The sequence below is a fragment of the Pongo abelii genome, chromosome 14, assembly GCF_028885655.2.
Source record: "Pongo abelii isolate AG06213 chromosome 14, NHGRI_mPonAbe1-v2.0_pri, whole genome shotgun sequence".
Classification (NCBI taxonomy): Eukaryota; Metazoa; Chordata; class Mammalia; order Primates; family Hominidae; genus Pongo; species Pongo abelii.
The window spans coordinates 27,956,934-27,975,842 of record NC_071999.2 but is presented as its reverse complement, the minus strand read 5'-3'; the positions used below and the strand labels follow the sequence as shown (position 1 = coordinate 27,975,842).

Below are 18,909 nucleotides of genomic sequence, written 5' to 3'. Positions count from 1 at the left end.
ACCAACTAAAAATTTCAATCTCTACCATATTTCAGTGACTTGCCATGGAGACTAAGTAACTAGGGAGGGACTCTTAGTACTAACAAAAGCCACTTTCTTATGTAAGTGAGTGTGTGCCTCCTTTAGGTTTTTATCACTCTATCATCATCCTTTAATACAGAAATACTTTGCTGACCATATATCTTCCCACTCAGGCCCTGCAAACATAGCAGCTCCAGGTTGATCTTATTACCTCACTGCTCAGAAACCTCCACTGAGGCTCTCCATACCAACCCCACCAACTGGCCCCTACCTCTCCTGAATGCTATTCACTACCACTACTACTCACAAAACCTCCACTATTCAAGTCAAACAGTTACACCATTTCCCTAAAATGTCTCTCTGTACCTTTGTGCATTTCATTTCCCCAGTCAGGAGAACATTACAAGGGCTACCTCGATTCTCACCATCTCTAAATTCCTATTACATTTACTCTTTTTACCAGTCACTTAGCTCTTGGCATGTTACTTTGTAGTGCAAATGTTTTAGGTTTTTGCCTTGTTTCACTAGCCAGATAAGGGCTTTGAGGACACGGATCATGATAGACTCCCTGAATTACCTGGACCTGAGACAGTGCTGAGTGTTCAGCACCATCTTGGAAACTGCTACATATAATTATAAACATGTCCAACAATTTAATACTGCTTCCTGTAACAAAACAAGCTGTTAATAAAGAATCTTTCAAATTAGTGACTTTAATGGTTATGAAAGTTCTCAGGAACTTGTTCAAAATCAGGCTTATTTAAAGCAAGCCTAGGAACCAAACTAGTAGTTTCTTTTATGCTAACAAGCAATTCACATAAGAAGGTATATACCATTGCTTATCATAAAAAATATCCCTCAAATTATGTTAATTATAATATTTTACGGCAAATAATTTATACCAACTATATATACTTTAAATTACCATAATGTGAATGTCCACCTCTCTCTTTGAAAGCAGTTGTTGAAGAACTTCTATTGCATCTGGTTGCCACACATTCCCAACCTATTTGAGATTAATAAACTCAGATTCTTTTATGCTTTCATAAAATCAGAGCAGGAAGCAAATTAAGATACATAAAAGTAGCCATAAACAAATAATATCAGACAGTAGTACAAAATACACAAGCAGTTCTCAGAGAATATCATAGGTACATGATAAAAATAATCTTTAAAAATGAACAATTTGAGTACTCATTTTATGCTTTAAAAATATAAACCTGTTCAGCCAGAGGTGAGAAAACACACACACACACACCCTACATTTAAAAACAAAACATTACATTTAAGACTTTTTAAAAAAGACCAATATGCCAATGCAGTGCTTGTATAAGGCCTGCAATATGTACTCATTAAGGAATAGTAATTGTTACGTTTTTATGCGTTGAGAGGTTCACATGGTGAGGAAGTGAGGCTTCCTGCCAAAGTGACGTGAGTCAACCATCTGAAGTGGACCCTCTGTCTCCAGTTGATCCTTCAGGTGACTACACTTATGGTGGACAGCTTGATGGCAGTATCACAAGGGACCATGATATGGTTTGGCTGTGTCCCCACCCAAATCTTATCTTGAATTGTAATCCCCATGTGTCGAGAGAGGAACCTGGTGGGAGGTGACTGGATCATGGGGCAGTTTCCCCCATGCTGATAGTGAGTTCTCACAAGAACTGATGGTTTTGAAAGTGTTTGGCAGTTTCTCCTTCAATCTCGTTTTCTCCTGCAACCTTGTGAAGAAGGTATGTGCTTCTCCTTCGCCTTCCACCACAACTGTAAGTTTCTTAATGCCTCTTCAACCATGGAGAACTGTGAGTCAATTAACCCTCTTTTCTTCATAAATTACCCAGTCTTAGGTAGTATCTTTATAGCAGTGTGAAAATGGACTAATACAGACCCCTTGTCAAAACAACCCAGCTAAGCCACTCCTAATCCCTGAACCACAGAAACTGTATGAGATAATGAAAGTTTATTGTTGTTTTAGACCACTAAGTCTCAGCTTGATTTGTTATGCAGCAAGACAGAATAAGACACTCTTTTATCTGATCTCCAGCTTCAAGTTTGTTGTAATTTCATTTCATAAAGAAATAAATTTTTGCAATCTTATACCTTCCCACTTATGAACACGTCTCTTCATTTATTCAGATGTTTTACAGCCTTGAGCATAATTTTGTAATTGTCTTCATAAAGGCTGTTTAGCTGTCTTAGTAACTTATTTGTTGGTGTTTCATTACTTTTTTGTTGAAACTGAAATTTCATTTTACATTCTAAATATTTCTAAAAAATTATTAATAAAAACTAATATTTAAAATTAATCATTCCACAAATTATTATCTACTCACAGGTGTGGTATTATGGAGCTGACAAGGAATACAAAACTGGGGTATATCAGGATACAGCAAAATAGGGTAAAGATGGCACTGCGGAATCTTTTCAGTGAATCCATGATCTAAATATTGTACCTGAAACAGGACAAATACAATTTACAGTTAAAATTTATTATCAAAAGCTAGGGGACAAAAGGTATTTCCTGTTATTAGAAAAAAGACAGGCCGGGCTTGGTGGCTCATGCCTATAATCCCAGCACTTTGGGAGGCAGAGGTGGGTGGATTGTTTGAGCCCAGGAGTTTGAGACCAGCCTTGGGAACACAGCAAGACCCCATCTCTAACAAAAATACAAAAATTAGCTGGCTGTGGTGGTATGTGCCTGTAGTCCCGGTTACTCAGGATGCTGAGGTGGGAGGACTGCCTAAGCCTGGGAGGTCAAGGCTGCAATGAGCTGTGATTGTGCCACTGCCTCCAAGCCTGGTGACAGAGGAAGAACTTGTTTCAAAAAAAAAACAAAAAAACCTGAAAGGTTTAAAATCTGGATTTCAAAAATTTCCAGGAAAAAAAGCAATACTGTATTTATTCTCTCATCCAATAGTGTATCAAACCTCATTGTAAAAAGGTTTTCTTACACTTAACCCATCAGACTTTTTTAAAAAAAAAAACTGGGTTTTATTGGATTTACAAATTCCTCAAGAGCAATCCCTTTTTGAAATGCTTTAATTTTGATAATTCAATTTCTAAATTGTCCGAAGAATACGGAATGCCAATAAATTATTTCTTCTGTCCCAACTTAATGAAATGAACATATCACTGTTTAACTGGATTTGCTTGGCAATTACCATTAAAAAATAAAATAGAATTAAACAAAAAATGTCTGAATACCTCACAGATAATTAGGATATGGTTTCACGAGACGTTTATTTCTTAATGTGAATCACAGGATAAACTTTGAAAGATACCAGGTTAAGAAATGAAAAATCCATTGTGTATACTAAAAATGTAAAGTGACCACATGAAAAAAATAAAAGGTGATGATTAAACTATCAAATTTCTTTTAAGTAAGTTAAAATAAACAGATATTTGGACAGCATGAGAATTTTTATAAAAGTTCACCATCTTATTTATTTTGATTCTACAAATGTAAAGTTCATGAAGTATGATAACTTGATGAACACTGAATTTCATTTTACCTTTGTAGAGAAAAAAAGGTCAGGGGTTATCTGAGCAACTCAAATGTATATTGTATAGGTGAATGTATGTCACTCTGCACATACATTCAAGTTGCTCAGATAACCCCTATAACTATCCAGATGTTTAAGTACTTACCCCAAATTTGAAACTATTTTACTTCTATGAAAACCATTAAAAATTTGTAGTTCAATAGAAAAAGTGTAAGACTTAGAATCAGAAGTTTAGGAATCAGATGCTTGGATATTAACTCTAGCATTACTACCCAGTGACCCTGGCAGGTCACTGAACCTAAATTTCAATTTTCTTATTAGTAAAATGGGAATAATAATCTGTCTAGAATAATTGTAAACAAATTATAAAATATAAATGCATATATGTGAAGGAAGCTAAAAAACCTGAAGTGCTATGTAATCATTAGTTATCATCATCAAACAGAAAATAAACTCCTGTCTAGGTGGAAACAAAAGACTTTTTCACTTAAGTTTTTCTCCCCTCACCCCTAATTAAAACTAAAGTTTTCAAGTGCTGAATATATGATGAAGTACTTCATCAATTTCATTGCTTACTTATACAATGTATTAGAGGTATTTAAAATACAATGTATTAGAGGTATTTTCATATATATATTTATATATATTATATTTATATATATTATGTATTTACATATTATATATTTATATATAATATATATTTTTATATATTTATATATTATATATTTATATATATATATATATATTTCAAAGGATGTAGCTATTTTTGAAGATTTTGAATGAAACCTGAGTGTTAGTTACCTCATTATTCTGGAAAGGTAAATTAGTCGTTATCCTGAAAAACTAACAGGGCCATAAACAAATTTGCTAGCGAGATATTTAACATACTGGAAAACATATTGTTTTACTTAACACTATGTGTGGAAACAGGGCTACCAATTACAACTAAGAGGTCTATCCATTAACCAATGATCAAATCCCTCCCTATTTTTTGCTTATTCAGGTTACTAAATATATTTGTAAATAAAACGAAAAATTATCACAAATAAAACTATAATATAACCTATATTCCTACACAATTTTCATCAAAAGATGTTTTAATCCAACTTTCTTGTGTTCAAATGCACAAGACTATTTAATGCTATAGCATTTAGCTTTAGAACAGTCACAAAGGAATATCAGACTCACTCTGACGGCACCACCTACAACCTCCATCACCTTGCCACGATACCACAGAGTATCGGATCCTCTAACTGCACATGCTTCTCCTTTTTTCCAGAAATAAGGCTCCAAAAGACCAAGGCATTTTAAATTACTTTGAATTTCATTTGTCATTTTTATTAGCTCAAATTCTGAAAAAAAGTATTAAAGATAGAAAGCATTAAGGAAAATTCCCTATCATTTGTCAATTTAATAACTTCATCTCTTCAGTAATATAATTAAAAACCAGTTCCCAAAACAGAACTTTTGTAAAAATCTGTGTTTTAAAACATACTAGTAATAGCATATAAACCATATTATGATCTTTGATTATATTTTGAGAGTACAAACATCATAAGGAGCTCTAAACACATACCAGCTAGCCTAATATGAAAGTACTACCAATTCAAAATAGGGTCAGTTTGACAGCCCTAAGTAAAACAGAACATAGGTTATATACTACTTGTTGCTTAGATACAGTATGATGATGGGAATATAAATTAAATTTTCAATTTTGCTTTTATTGCTAATTGGCCCATTAGTTCCACAGTAAATATATATATATATATATCCATAACTGATACCATAGAAGGCAAGCTCTGGAGTCAGTTACCATTCCCATCTTACTGCTTTAGTTGTGTGATCTTGGGTAGTTCCCTTACCTCCAATAAGCCTCAGTTTATCCTTCCATAATACCACCACCTATTCTGGGTGTAACAGCATCTTCTGGGAATAACAGTACCTGTCAGTATCATCAAGTGCTGCAGGAGGATTAAATGTAAAGCATCCAGCACACTGCCTGGCAGATAACAGGCTACTAGTTTGAACAATGACTATTTATACATGTCAAGCAAAGTTTCTGGGTTACGTATTATTACTACAGGTCTCAAACGTTATTTTTTCCAGAACAGCCAATTGTACTGATTTTATTCTGTCTTTCAAATTAAAAAATATATTTAGGAGATCAACAAATGAGAAAAAAATTTCAGTAAATTCATAGCTACCATACCCTTACCCATAGGTACTAATTAGGAGCTAATGACACTAAGCCCTACAGGTGCTAGAGTTACCAACTATTCTGATGGGCCCAGGTTATAGTCAGGAAGCATTTGCAGCATTTGCACATAAGCCTAAAGATCTCATGAGGGACCTGAATATTCTCAAAGGTTCCTAAAGCTCCAGTTATTTGTTGTGATTTCTTTTCTCATTCTCAAGAAATATAAACTTCTGTATTTATTTTTAGAAAATGAGACAGGGTCTTACTCTGTTGCCCAGGCTGGAGTTCAGTGGCATGAACACAGCTCACTACAGCCTTGACCTCCTGGGCTCAAGCAATCCTCCTGCCTCAGTTCCCTGAGTAGCTGAGATCCAGGCATGCACCACCATGCCCAACTAATTTTTGCATGTTTTGTAGCGATGGGGTCTCACCATGTTGCCCAGCCTGGTCGCAAACTCCTGGGCTTAAGCAATCTTCCTGCCTTGACCTAAAGTGCTGAGATTACAGGCGTGAGCCACTGCACCCAGCCTGTATTCTTTTTTCATAGGGAGCCTCCAAACTTGTGTAAGTGACAGGTCTTACAAACTTGGAAACCCTCCACCCACACCCCCAGCATCTTAGTCCCAAGGTGAGGAAAATAAGGGAGACACAATGGTGGAAAGCAGGTCTAAGAGTCATTTTAGCAGCCTATAGAAGCTGGTTTCATGTTGCTTCTCTTCCATGCTGGGAGGGTACTGAGGATGTCTACATAATCACTGGTGGCCTCTCTAAGTTCTAAATTCTGCCAACCACATGTGTCATTGCCACTCTCAGGTGTACAAAAAAATGGGGCTCCAGGATTTTTATATTCTCAAGGATCCCAAGGTTTACAGATGCATAAAAATATTGAAATCATGGAGGAAAGAGTAAAATCCTGAGTGGCAGCCCTCATATATCATGATGCTGAAAACCCAACTACTTCATCATATACCTAACTCCCTTATTCTTACCAAACTTCATTACTTCTATTCTTCCAGCCAGGCTGAACCCCTTTGTCTTATCTATGCCTACCTCCCTAAAGTTCCTAACTCTAAAAAGGTCTACCAGTATTTTTTCCCTGTCCATATCTATCTATATTTCCAAAGCCATGGGGTTTGGAGCATTTCTCAAAAGTTATCTTTTCTCATCTCTAGCCTAACTTTGCCTTTGCTTTGTGACCTTGCAACACTTTGAACACAGTGTCTCCCACAGAAACAATAGGGTAAAGTGAATAAAACACACGATTGAAGAAGCCAAGATGCACCTAAAGAAAAACAAGAAATCCAATGGATTTCAAGCATTATACGATACACAACAAAGTAACTTGTATACACACTAAAAGTAGTATAGGCTATATTCAGGAAAAAAACTGGTATTGGTGTAGGGATAAATAGCACTAACACAGAACAGAAAGTTCAGAAACTACTCATGCATATATGGAACCTTAATCTTTGACAAAGTTAGCATTGCAGATCAGTGGGGAATGTGTGGAGTATAAGCCGATGAGCTAGGACTACTAACTAAACCTATAAAAAAATTGGATCTCTTCTTATCTACTGAAAAATCAATTCCAGGATAGCTTAAAGACTTTCTGTAAAAAACAAAACTATAAACTTTTTTTTACAAGATCATATAATGAAATAGCTTTCTGACATCAGAGTAAGAAAGGATTTTTTTTTTTTTTTTTTTTTTTTGAGACACATTCTTGCTCTGTCACCCAGGCTGGAATGCAGTGGTGCAATCTCGGCTCACGGCAACCTCTGCCTCCCGGGTTCAAGCGATTCTTCTGCCTCAGCCTCCTGAGTAGCTGGGACTTCAGGTGCCCGCCACGATGCCCAGCTAATTTTTGTATTTTTAGTAGTGATGGGGTTTCACCACATTGGCCAGGCTGGTCTGAAACTCCTGACCTTGTGATCCACCCACGTAGGCCTCTCAAAAGTGCTGGGATTACAGGCATGAGCCACTTCGCCTGGCCCAAGAAAGGATTTAAAATGAGATACAAAACCAAAAAACAAAGAAGATTGATAAAATTACATTAAGACCTTCTGTTCATCCAGAAACTCCCAAAAGACACTGAAAAGACAAGTAAGAAACTGAGAGAAGGTATCTGGAACACATAAAACCAAGAAGGGATAAGTGTTCAGGATATATTAAGAACTATGAATCAGAAAGCAATGACTTAATGGAAAGTGAGCGAAGATATGGACAGGCATTCCAAAAACACAGAAATACAAACGACTCAAATAGAAGAAATGATATTTACGCCATAAGAAGTCAAGGAAATGCTAATTAAAGCCATAGTGAGAGACAATTTCACATCCACTAGGATAGGTAGAACTTAATCTGACCTTATTAAGTGTTAGCAAGGATGTGGGGTAATGAGACTCTTCATGCACTGGTAGTGATGAGTGTAAACTGTTATAAACAACTTTGAAAAACAATTTGACATTACCTAGAAATGATCCACCAATTTTTTTTTTTTTTTTTTAATGGAGTCTCACTCACTCTATTGTCCAGGCTGGAAAGCAGTGGCACGATCTGGGCTCACTGCAACCTCTGCCTCCCAGGTTCAAATGATTCTCCTGCCTCAGACTCCGGAGTAGCTGGGATTACAGGCTCGTGCCACCATGTCCAGCTAATTTTTGTATTTTTAGTAGAGATGGGGTTTCACCATGTTGGCCAGGCTGGTCTCAAACTCCTGACCTCATGATCCACCCACCTCAGCCTCCCAAAGTGCTGGGATGACAGGCATGAGCCACCGTGCCTGGCCAATGATTACCAATTCTGTTCACTAGCTTATGTGCCCTAGAAAAATTCTGCTTGTGTGTAACAAGAGACAGGTACAAGAATGTTCATAGTCAGATTTTTTGTAATCACAGAAAATCTAGAAACACATGTATCTATCAATAGAACACATACTGAGATATAATCATTCATGAACATGCTATTAATTCATTTAAAAAATGAATGAAATATAGTGAAATGCACCAAGGTGGACAAATCTCAAACAGTTTGATGAAAAGTCACAAAAGAGTATGTACATTTTGGTTCTGGTTACATAAAGTTTGAAAGATGGAAAACCTAAAAAATTTGTTTAGTGACGCACACAGGAAATGATAATTAGCAAATTCAGAAAAGTGGCTATATCTTGGGTGGCAAAACAGGAGACGTGATCAAGTGGGGCAACACAAGTCTGCTTAGGTTCTGGCGATGCTGCTTCTTATCATGGGCAATGTGTATGTGGCTACTCATCTTAACGTTGTTATTTAAATAATACATTTTATACTTTTTCACATTAATAACATTTTATAGTAACTTTAAAAAATTCATTTGAACTCTACTTTTAGTGATTTTTAATGTGATCAGCACACTGACCCATTGTGGGAGTCATCTTTTGGGATCCCATCTTCACGTGAGGAATTCCTATTAGATTTCCCACTTTGAATAAAGGGGCCTGGACCTTTATTTCCTTTTTCTTTAACTTCGTGTAGTTATCAAAGTTGCTCAAGGTTTTGTAGTTATGAAGCAACTCTAGAGTGATTGCCTTCTTTGGCACATGCTTACCTCCCAGTGTGTGATTTCAGTTTGTTTTGGAGCTTGGTATGTTCTTTACTTTTATGCCAACTCAGTAAATGTTCATTAAAAAAAAAATTGGCATCTGATCTGACTTATTTGGGAGAGTTGTTCATCTGCCATAATAGTGGAAATGGAAATTCCAAATTCCTTTCTTTTTATACTGAGAATAGCACTCACATAATTATAATTATATAACACTGCTATGTTAGAATAATGAAAAACTGCATTAAATGATTTTTATGTTAGGCATTATTAAATGCACTTTGCACGCATTGTGTGAAATCATTTAATCCTCCTAACAACCTTGTGAAAATAACGTTCAAAGAGGTTGCCCAAAGTATTTCAATCCCTGTCGTTCTTACTAGAGAACTAGAGCCTACATAACATAGAAGGTCTCACCTGATAGTTTAGGTACTACAAATATAGTTCCATCATCACCAACACAGCTGACTGTTGCCTCAAATACTTTCAAGTTAGGAATAGCTGGTGGTTTATACCCTCTAGTGGTTCTTGGTTCTAGAATTTTCTCCTGAAATTCAGACACTTTCTGTTCACTGATTATGTCAGCAGTTTTCTTGTCAGGGTCAAAGTTAGTTTTAATACAGTTAGCAACTACTGAATCTTCCTGTTCCAGGGGGACTTCCAGAGACTTCTCAGATAATGAATGACTGTTATCTAATTTATTAATTCTGTAACATCCAAAAAAGAACACATCTGAACATGAGGAAATATAAAATTCTGGGTAAAACAACATAAAAAGAATCCTTCAGATATACGTGAAATTGAAAGAAAATATTTGCTCTAATTTGTTACATAAAAATTACCATAACTTAAGTTAAAATTAAAACTACTTTAAATTATGAGACTGATGAGAAAAAGCAATAAAAATTTAAGTAAATGTTTTAAATTTCTATATTTACAGACTATGCTCTCTTAAAATTTCATACGTATATCTCAAGCATTGTACAATGAATTCAATGTTACTAGAAGATACAACACCTTTAAGATGATTTCAATTTAGTCCACACATAGACATCTGGCAAGCTATTAACATCCATAAATACAAAGAAAATATGAGTCTCCTAAAAAACAATAAGGTACTATCCATATATTACCTAAGTGGTAATATGCTATATTTACTCAGTTTTTCTACTTTGTACCATTCCCTTCCAATAAAAAAAAATAGGTATCCCTATTGTATAAAAAAATAAAATCTTACAAGGAAATATTAATATTGATTGTGTTTTAGCGGAATTATAGCAAGTTTCTATTTCTTCTCATCTCCTGTACTTTTAAAAGGAAATAAGAGCCAAGCATGGTGGCTCACGCCTATAATCCCAGCACTTTGGGAGACTGAGGAGGGAAGATCACCTGAGGTCAGGAGTTCGAGACCAGCCTGGCCAACATGGTGAAACCCTGTCTCTACTACAAATAGAAAAATTAGCCAGGCATGGTGGCACATGCCTGTAATCCCAGCTACTTGGGAGGCTGAGGTGCGAGAATCGCTTAAACCCAGGAGCCAGAGATTGTAGTGAGCTGAGATCACAGCACTGCACTCAAGCCTGGGCAACAGAATGAGACTCTGTCTCAATCAATCAATCAATCAATCAATCAATGGAAATAAAGCATTTATGAAAAAGCCACATAATTCCTCAAATACCCTGCTAGTCCCCCAACCCACCGCCGCCTTAAGATAGCTAGTGGTTTCAGTCTGTAAAAGCAGTAAAGAACATTACAACTGGTAGCAGACAATGTCAGTAGTATTAACTTGCCTAGCATTTTCCATTCTAACATTTCTTCTATCAAGGAATTGCTTTAGCCTAAAGGGAAAGCAATTAGCTGTATGCCAAAGCCCGGGCAATCCAGGCCGCATCTCCCATATCTAGCCTCATGTCCCACTTTCTTTCTGACTTCTAATTCTCTTTCCATTCCATCAGGACTGGGATCCCTGTTCTGAAGAAGCTAAGATATAAGTTAAGGCAAACACATCTATGGAGATCTGGCCATGTATGGTACAAAGTGGCTACTTGGGACTTGTGTCTCCAATTCCAACATACCTCTATATCTCTAGAAAGAGAGAGAAAAGAGGCCGAGCGTGGTGGCTCACGCCTGTAATCCCAGCACTTTGGGAGGCCGAGGCGGGCAGATCACGAGGTCAGGAGATCGAGGCCATCCTGGCTAACACGGTGAAACCCCGTCTCTACTAAAAATACAAAAAATTAGCCAGGCGAGGTGGCGGCCGCCTATAGTCGCAGCTACTCAGGAGGCTGAGGCAGGAGAATGGCGTGAATCCGGGAGGTGGAGCTTGCAGTGAGCCGAGACTGCGCCACTGCACTCCAGCCTGGGTGACAGAGCCAGACTCCGTCTCAGGGAAAAAAAAAAAAGAGAGAGAGAGAAAAGATTAAGCTAGGGCCACAACCATATCCTGATCCTGTCCCTGGACCAAAGGTGCTTAAACTCCAAACATAGAACCCGAAAGGATCTTTAAATGTAAATACTGTTCAATTACTTATTTGCTACTCATCCTGTTTCATATAAATATATTTACATTTCATATAAATACATCTAGTAGGTATATACCTACCAGAATTTCTAAAATAAAGCCTAAACATTCATGTCTAAGCAAAGGATTCCAAAGGGCTCAGATCTGGTATCCACTACATTGTTCTCTTTTTCTTTGGTTTACAGTGTAAATGTCAAAGGAGAGGGGAAATTACAAAAGCAAGTATGTCAGTAAACGGGCTTAAGTATGCAAGAACTGACATGCCTGAAAAATGAAATGAGCAATTCTTAAGGAATCTATTTCTGAGCTGGCTCCTCAGGTCAGCTTATAAATCTTTAAGAGCAAACAAGATGCAATTCAGACTTGAAAGCACACATAAGATTTGAACACGCAACTAAGAGGCATCCATCACAAACTGATGTCAAAAATTTTTTAAAAAGTCTATACCTCCTTTCTCTCAAAGCCAAACCCTTTTTAATCAAATATTTAGAAACATCAACACGCTCTCCTTTTTCATCTCTGCAGAAAATTTTCACAGGTAATGGCCATGTTGTGTTGTTTTCCTGCAGTGATTTAAGAGCAGAGTAAACATGAAACACCAAAATGAAATCTTCATATAAACAATGTACATTTCACAGGCAGTTCTTCTACATTTCTCTAAGCAAGAAATATTCCCAACTGAGTCAAGTTAATTTGATATCTAAACACATCAAAAAATAGCACTGGGCTGAGTGCAGTGGCTCACGCCTGTAATCCCAGCACTTTGAGAGGCGGAAGTGGGTGGATCACTTGAGGTCAGGAGTTTGAGACCAGCCTGACCAACATGGTGAAACCCTGTCTCTACTACAAATAGAAAAATTAGCCAGGCATGGTGGCACATGCCTGTAGTCCCAGCTACTTGGGAGGCTGAGGCAGGAGAAGCTCTTGAACCTGGGAGTCGGAGATTGTGGTGAGCCGAGATCGTGCCATTGCACTCCAGCCTGGGCCACAAGAGCAAAACTCCATCTCAAAAAAAGCAAACAGCATGGAAGAGACTGGAACAGAGAGTTATTTTGTGAAATGCATCAGGAAAACCTCAATGTCAAGGTGAAATTAAAGAAAAAAAATCAAACTAGAAACTTTTTTTTCCAGTCACAGAATGGGGAGTTGGGAAGTGAGGAATACAACATCAGTTAACAAGTTTCTTTATTCTTTTGCATTCTCTGTAAATCAGAGAATCTAAATATATTTTCCAAGGTGTGCCTGTTTTCTCCTACAAAAAGCAAAAGAACTACAAAACATATATTCTGCTTCATATGGAAAAAGGTATAAAACTGGAGAAGGCACATAAATAGTAATAAAGTGAATTATAAAATTCTACTCAATGTAACAAAACATTTAAATTAGAAAAAAGAAAGCAAAGAATATTTTTGAAGTGGTCTGAAAAGATATATGCCTCTTATACTTTGAAATAAAACCAACAAAATTTGTAACAAAATCCAAATAGTTGGCTGCTATTTTCTCTACAAGAAAGAAAATAAATGGAATTGATGGAAACATTAATGAGATCATCAGCACATATCTCTTGTAACTTGTTACCTCACTATCCACCTGTAAGATTATAGTTGCTACAGCTCCAGTCAGGTACAATGAAAGACAGTCACAAGCTGTTGCTGTCCACTTGTCACTCCCACCAGCTGGTCTACAACAGAAAACAATGGCAACTTGTTTTATAAAAATAGCATACAATATTCAAATATACAAAAAACACTATATTTAAACACATATACACTCACAGTTTGAACCAACTATCTGTAGTAAAAAAACAATTTAAACATGGATTCATATTATTTTTACATTTTTTTCTCTCATTTTCCTATCCGTTTTTCATCCCTCTATTTTACTGAGGGCCCATATTACATATTAACTTATTTATATGTATCTCTTCTGCAGCTACATTGACGACCTGGAAAAAACAGGTATATTTTAAATACTTTTTAAGTCATTATATACACTTCATATATGTCAACTAGACTGTAAACTCCAAGAGAACAGGAATGATGATGTATTATGTGCATCATCATATTCCCTAATGACTAGTATAGTGCCTGTCACATAGAAGCCATTCCAGCAATATTTAATAGAAAGAAAAAAAGTCTCTTTGTAATGATGATTCCACTGCCCATCTTTGGAAGTTCTTTGGATTTAAAATCTAACTGGAATTGCTACCCATAAATAATAGAAATACCAGAAATTTAAATTACTGATTCAACAAAATTTTTTACATTATCTGATAGATGTGGTAATACAGTTTTAAATGACTAAAATTTAGCAGTACCATTGCCTAAGCTTTCAGCAAATACTGTCAGACAGTAATGCATAGTTTAAAAAAATGCTCAATAAATATCTGACAGATAAATGAAATGCAGAGTATCCAATTTCATCATCCATTTTAGTTTACAGAGTTGAAACTGAGTGACTGCAGAGGTGTCCAATCTTTTGGCTTCCCTGGGCCACACTGGAAGAACTGTTTTGGGCCACGCATAAAATACACTAATGTAGCTGATGAGCTAAAAACAAAACAAAACAAAACAAAAAACTCAAAAAAATTTCACAATGTTTAAGAAAGTTTACAAATTTGTGTTGGGCTGCATTCAAAGCCATCCTGGGCTGCATGTGGCCTGTGGGCTGTGGGTTGGACAAGCTTGCCTTAGATGTGTCTAACCAGCAAATCTATCCCCAAGAATAAAGAATTAGTAACACAGAAGAGATTACAGATAACATAATGGAGGATCTATAGGCTCTCTAAATATGATTTCTAGTTCCAGAGTTTCATTGAGCTTGCCCATTAACTGAGTAAACAATTAATTCTGGTCAATTTTTTTAAGAGACAGGGCCTCATTATGTTGCCCAGGCTGGCCTTGAACTCATGGGCTCAACGGATCCTCCCATCTTGGTCTCCTGAGTAGCTGGGGCTAAAGGTGTATGCCACCACACTCAGCTTCGCCTGGTCAATCTTTTCACAGTAACATGGCTTATATGGGTGAACTAACCAAATCAACTGGGCACATAACTTGGCCAAACAGGATTTCGTAAATGTGCTATACTACTTATTGTAAAGCCCAGAGAGAGTTCTTATGTGCTAAGAAGCTTAAATTGTTAGGAACTCTTGGAACCAGTAATGGTTTATTTATTACGATGGTATATAAATAAATATAAGTCAATGTAACATCAAGGTTATCCATTGATTTATTATGGATATAAATATTAATTTAACATTTAAAAAATGTATGAATATAGAATTTCAGTTAGGGAAGATGAAAAAGTTCCTGAGATGAAATGGTGGTAAATGCTATATAACAATGTGATTTTTTTGTTTTATTTTATTTTTTTGAGACAGAGTCTCACTGTGTCGCCCAGGCTGGAGTGCAGTGGCGCAATCTTGGCTCACTGCAACTTCTGCCTCCTAGGTTCAAGCAATTCTCCCTACCTCAGCCTCCCAAGTAGCTGGGATGATAGGTGCCTGCCACCACACCTGGCTAATTTTTGTATTTTTAGTAGAGACTAAGTTTCACCATGTTGGCCAGGCTGGTCTTGAACTCCTGACCTCAAGCGATCTGCCTGCCTCAGCCTCCCAAAGTGCTGGATTTACAGGCGTGGGCCACCGCGTCCGGCCATGAATGTTCTTAATGTCATAGAACTGTGCACTTAAGAATGGTAAAAGGGTAAACTGAGTTTAATATCTATTTTATCAACCTAAGAACAATCTATTAAAAGGGATTTCTTAAAATGACAGTAAAACAGAGTGGTTAGAGTCCCGGTTCTGGGTTCAGACTGTGTTTATAATCCTAACTCAACAGTCAGCAGATATTTTATCCAGATAATAAAATACTTAACCTCTTAAATATTCAATTTCCTTACCTATAATTAGTATTTATATCTTTAAGGTTTGTTGTTAGGATTAAGTGAAATAGTGTCTTTAAGACAATTAATGCAGGTTCCAGAAGTTCTTAAAGGTTAGCTATTATTAGGCTTTTAAAATGATAATGGTATTCCATTCCAGTCCATAAGATACCATTTAAAGTATGTACACAAACACATTCTCTGTACTGTTAGGTACAATTAAGGGACTGATATAATTCTGTTCAATTATTCTGAATAAATATTTAATGTCAAAGTGAAAACTAAGATAGGATTTATATAGTATGTGAGCTGAGATTTCCATTCCAGGGCACTGAAAAGATTTACAGTGTCCCATTGTCACCATCAGTGATCACAGACAATAGGAAGAGGTGCCTGTAAGGTTAGAGAAATGGCTCATTAAGAGGAAGGTATCCTATCAGAACAAGGATCTTTAGGGAATAAAACAAATAAAAAAAAAGAAGCTATCCTATCATAATATCAATTTTTAGGCCGGGCGTGGTGACTCACACCATAATCCCAGCACCTTGGGAGGCCGAGGCAGGCAGATCACTTGAGGTCAGGAATTTGAGACCAGCCTGGCCAACATGGTGAAACCTTATGTCTACTAAAAATACAAAAATTAGCCGGGCATGGTAGCGCACACCTGTAATTCCAGCTACTCGGGAGACTGAGGTGGGAGAATCGCTTGCATCTGGGAGGCAGAGGTTGTGGTGAGCCAAGATGACACCACTGCACTCCAGCCTGGGCAACAGAGGGAGACTCTGTCTCAAATAAATAAATAAATAAATAAATAAATAAATAAATAGATCAGGTTTCAAAACAGATAAATCAAACCAATGTTAGATTTATATAGATAACTTTGGGTAAGGTACTTAATTTCTCATCATGAAGTTTCTTCAATTGTAATATGAAGATAATAATAGTTCCATGTCGGTATTATTGTGAGAACTAAACTAACACACGTAAAGCACATCATACAATGCCTGTCCTAGTGGACAATAAATGTTAAGGTATATTGTATAGTGTATCTGGAGTTCTCTCATGAGATCCTTGCAGATGAGATACAAATAAGCTAGATAAACCAGTATGGTTTATTTCTTAAAAAAAAAAAATCACACACAGGTTCATTAAAGTTTTTATAATAATGCTGAAAGGGTCTTTCGGATCTTTTAGCTTTATTGGTAAACATATTTTTAATATTCCTATTTATAATCCATGTCTGAAAAGCCTACACATATATGTATACCTAAGTGTGTGTATGTGTATATGTCTTTTAGCCAAATAACATGCAATTGGCTTCAAGTCAGTGATCAAATTTGAGACAATCTAAAACAAGCTTATCCAACCTGCACGCGGCCCAGGACAGCTTTGAATGTAGCCCAACACAAATTCATAAACTTTCTTAAAACATTATGAGATTTTTTTGCAATTTTTTTTTAGCTCATCAGCTATTATTACTGTCAGTGTATTTTATGTGTGGCCCAAGACAATAATTCTTCTTCCAATGTGGCCCAGAGAAACCAAAAGATTGGACACCCTGGTCTAGAACTACAAGCTACCCCAAGTGATTTGGATAACTGTGGTAGCATATCAAAGCAATAGCAAACGATCTGCCAGTAGACTTAATGATAGGGCTGTTTCCTATATGTACAATTTTATCTAGTATTCTATGGTGAATAGCAGCTAGGATTTATTTAACAAAAGTTAACAACTCTTCTGAACCTCTGGGGGAAGGCCAGTTATTTTTGGCTTAGAGGCTAGATATCCAATTTTTGCCAATAAAAGAAACTCAAATTTTTATGTGAAATTTACTAGTTTTTTAAAGAGTTAATATGCCATGGTTCAAAAAACATTCTGCAGGCCAAGTGCATATTAGTTGGATTTAGCTCATAAACTGTAGACTACAACTCTGACAGAGGTATGCTTTCAAATCTACAGATAATACAACATTAGATGGGGCAGCCTAGACATGGAATAGCAAAATCAAATATCTGAGTTTCAAAACCAATTAGAAGAAAGTTGGCAGGAAAAACTGTAAAATTCTATATTTAGGTTAAAAAATCACTGTGTCAGGCTGGAGTGTAGTAGCACAATCATAGCTCACTGAAGGCTTGAACTCCTGGCCTCAAGTGATGTTCCTGCCTTAGTGTCCCAAAGTGCTGGGATTACAGGTGTGAGCCACCTCACCTGGCCCTTTCCCCTCCTTTCATCTGGATCTTTTCTTTCCTTTGCTCCACTTCCTGTCTTGCTCAAATTGAAGTCTATTCCCAGCAATTTCTTCTCAGTGTGGGGTTATGGGAAGGAATTTCAGTTTACTTTCAAGAGGTTATACGGCTAAAAACGCTCCAGTATTGCGGGAGTTTGGCACATTTACAGATCTCTTTCTTGCATTCAGATAAGAACCGCATCCTGCCTTATCCCTTAGTTTTGGCTGCTATTCTCAGATTGGCCTGCAGGCACCAGTGAAATACCGTTGCCAATTCCTATTCTCAAAGCTGTTGGAATCCTAGTCTGCCTTCCCTCCAAATCCTCCCACACAAGTGTTGATACTGTAAAGGTCCTGGTTCATGGTGTACCCCACCTGCTAATATTTGAGGGCTCACAGAAGTAACCTGTCATCTGATTTTGTTGTAGATATTGACTGTGTAGTCTTTAGTTTTACTATCCAAGTTACTGTTTTTATAGTGGGATTCCAGTAGACTAAAACTGTTCTGTCATTTTCCCAGAATCCTCTACAAATTCACTCTTTTTGGTAATTTACATATTTTTAGCTTTCTATGCAATTCTAAACTTACACAATTTATTTCTGTGTTTGTTGTTCCTCAAAGTAAAATTTTTAATATTCAACAGTTTGAATTCTATCTAGGCACTTTCATACTCACCTATCTCTATTTCTCAATGCCACTAAATTTACGTGCTCCAAACTTTTCTCCTTCCCTCTTAAAGTCCAAAATTAACTAGATTTTAGGAAAATTTCAGAATATCTTAGCAAAATTAAAACTGACGAGAACCCATTTAAAAATAATATTTAAAATAATGAGAAAATTACTCAGCTAAAAACTACCTTATGTCAACCAGAGAACATTCCAAAGAGAGTCTTCCCATTGTCTTTAGATTTTCTTGAAGTTTTCTTAAACAGTCAACATTCACTACTAGTTCAACACCCACATCATACAGCAAGACCTAAG

The 18,909-nt window shown here is 36.6% G+C and overlaps 1 protein-coding gene across 15 annotated transcripts in view; it reads right to left on the bottom strand.

Annotated features, from left to right (window-relative positions):
• The window catches only part of LOC129049645 (RING finger protein 17), a 119,744-nt gene that overhangs the window by 20,941 nt on the left and 79,894 nt on the right, over positions 1-18,909 (bottom strand). For 12 of the 15 annotated variants that reach the window (XR_008512876.2, XR_008512875.2, XR_008512877.2 and 9 more), the window contains 7 exons: positions 18,786-18,904; positions 13,397-13,499; positions 12,266-12,381; positions 9,715-10,004; positions 4,713-4,876; positions 2,355-2,474; positions 947-1,027 (listed from right to left, as the gene is read on the bottom strand). Coding sequence is in view for 10 of the 15 variants with exons in the window: in XM_054529460.2 (XP_054385435.1) it covers positions 947-1,027; positions 2,355-2,474; positions 4,713-4,876; positions 9,715-10,004; positions 12,266-12,381; positions 13,397-13,499; positions 18,786-18,904 (993 nt within the window). In the remaining 5 variants the exon portion in view is untranslated. The remainder of the gene's footprint in view (positions 1-946; positions 1,028-2,354; positions 2,475-4,712; positions 4,877-9,714; positions 10,005-12,265; positions 12,382-13,396; positions 13,500-18,785; positions 18,905-18,909) is intronic. The other 3 variants (XR_008512879.2, XM_054529456.2, XM_054529459.2) reach the window with 1 other exon arrangement.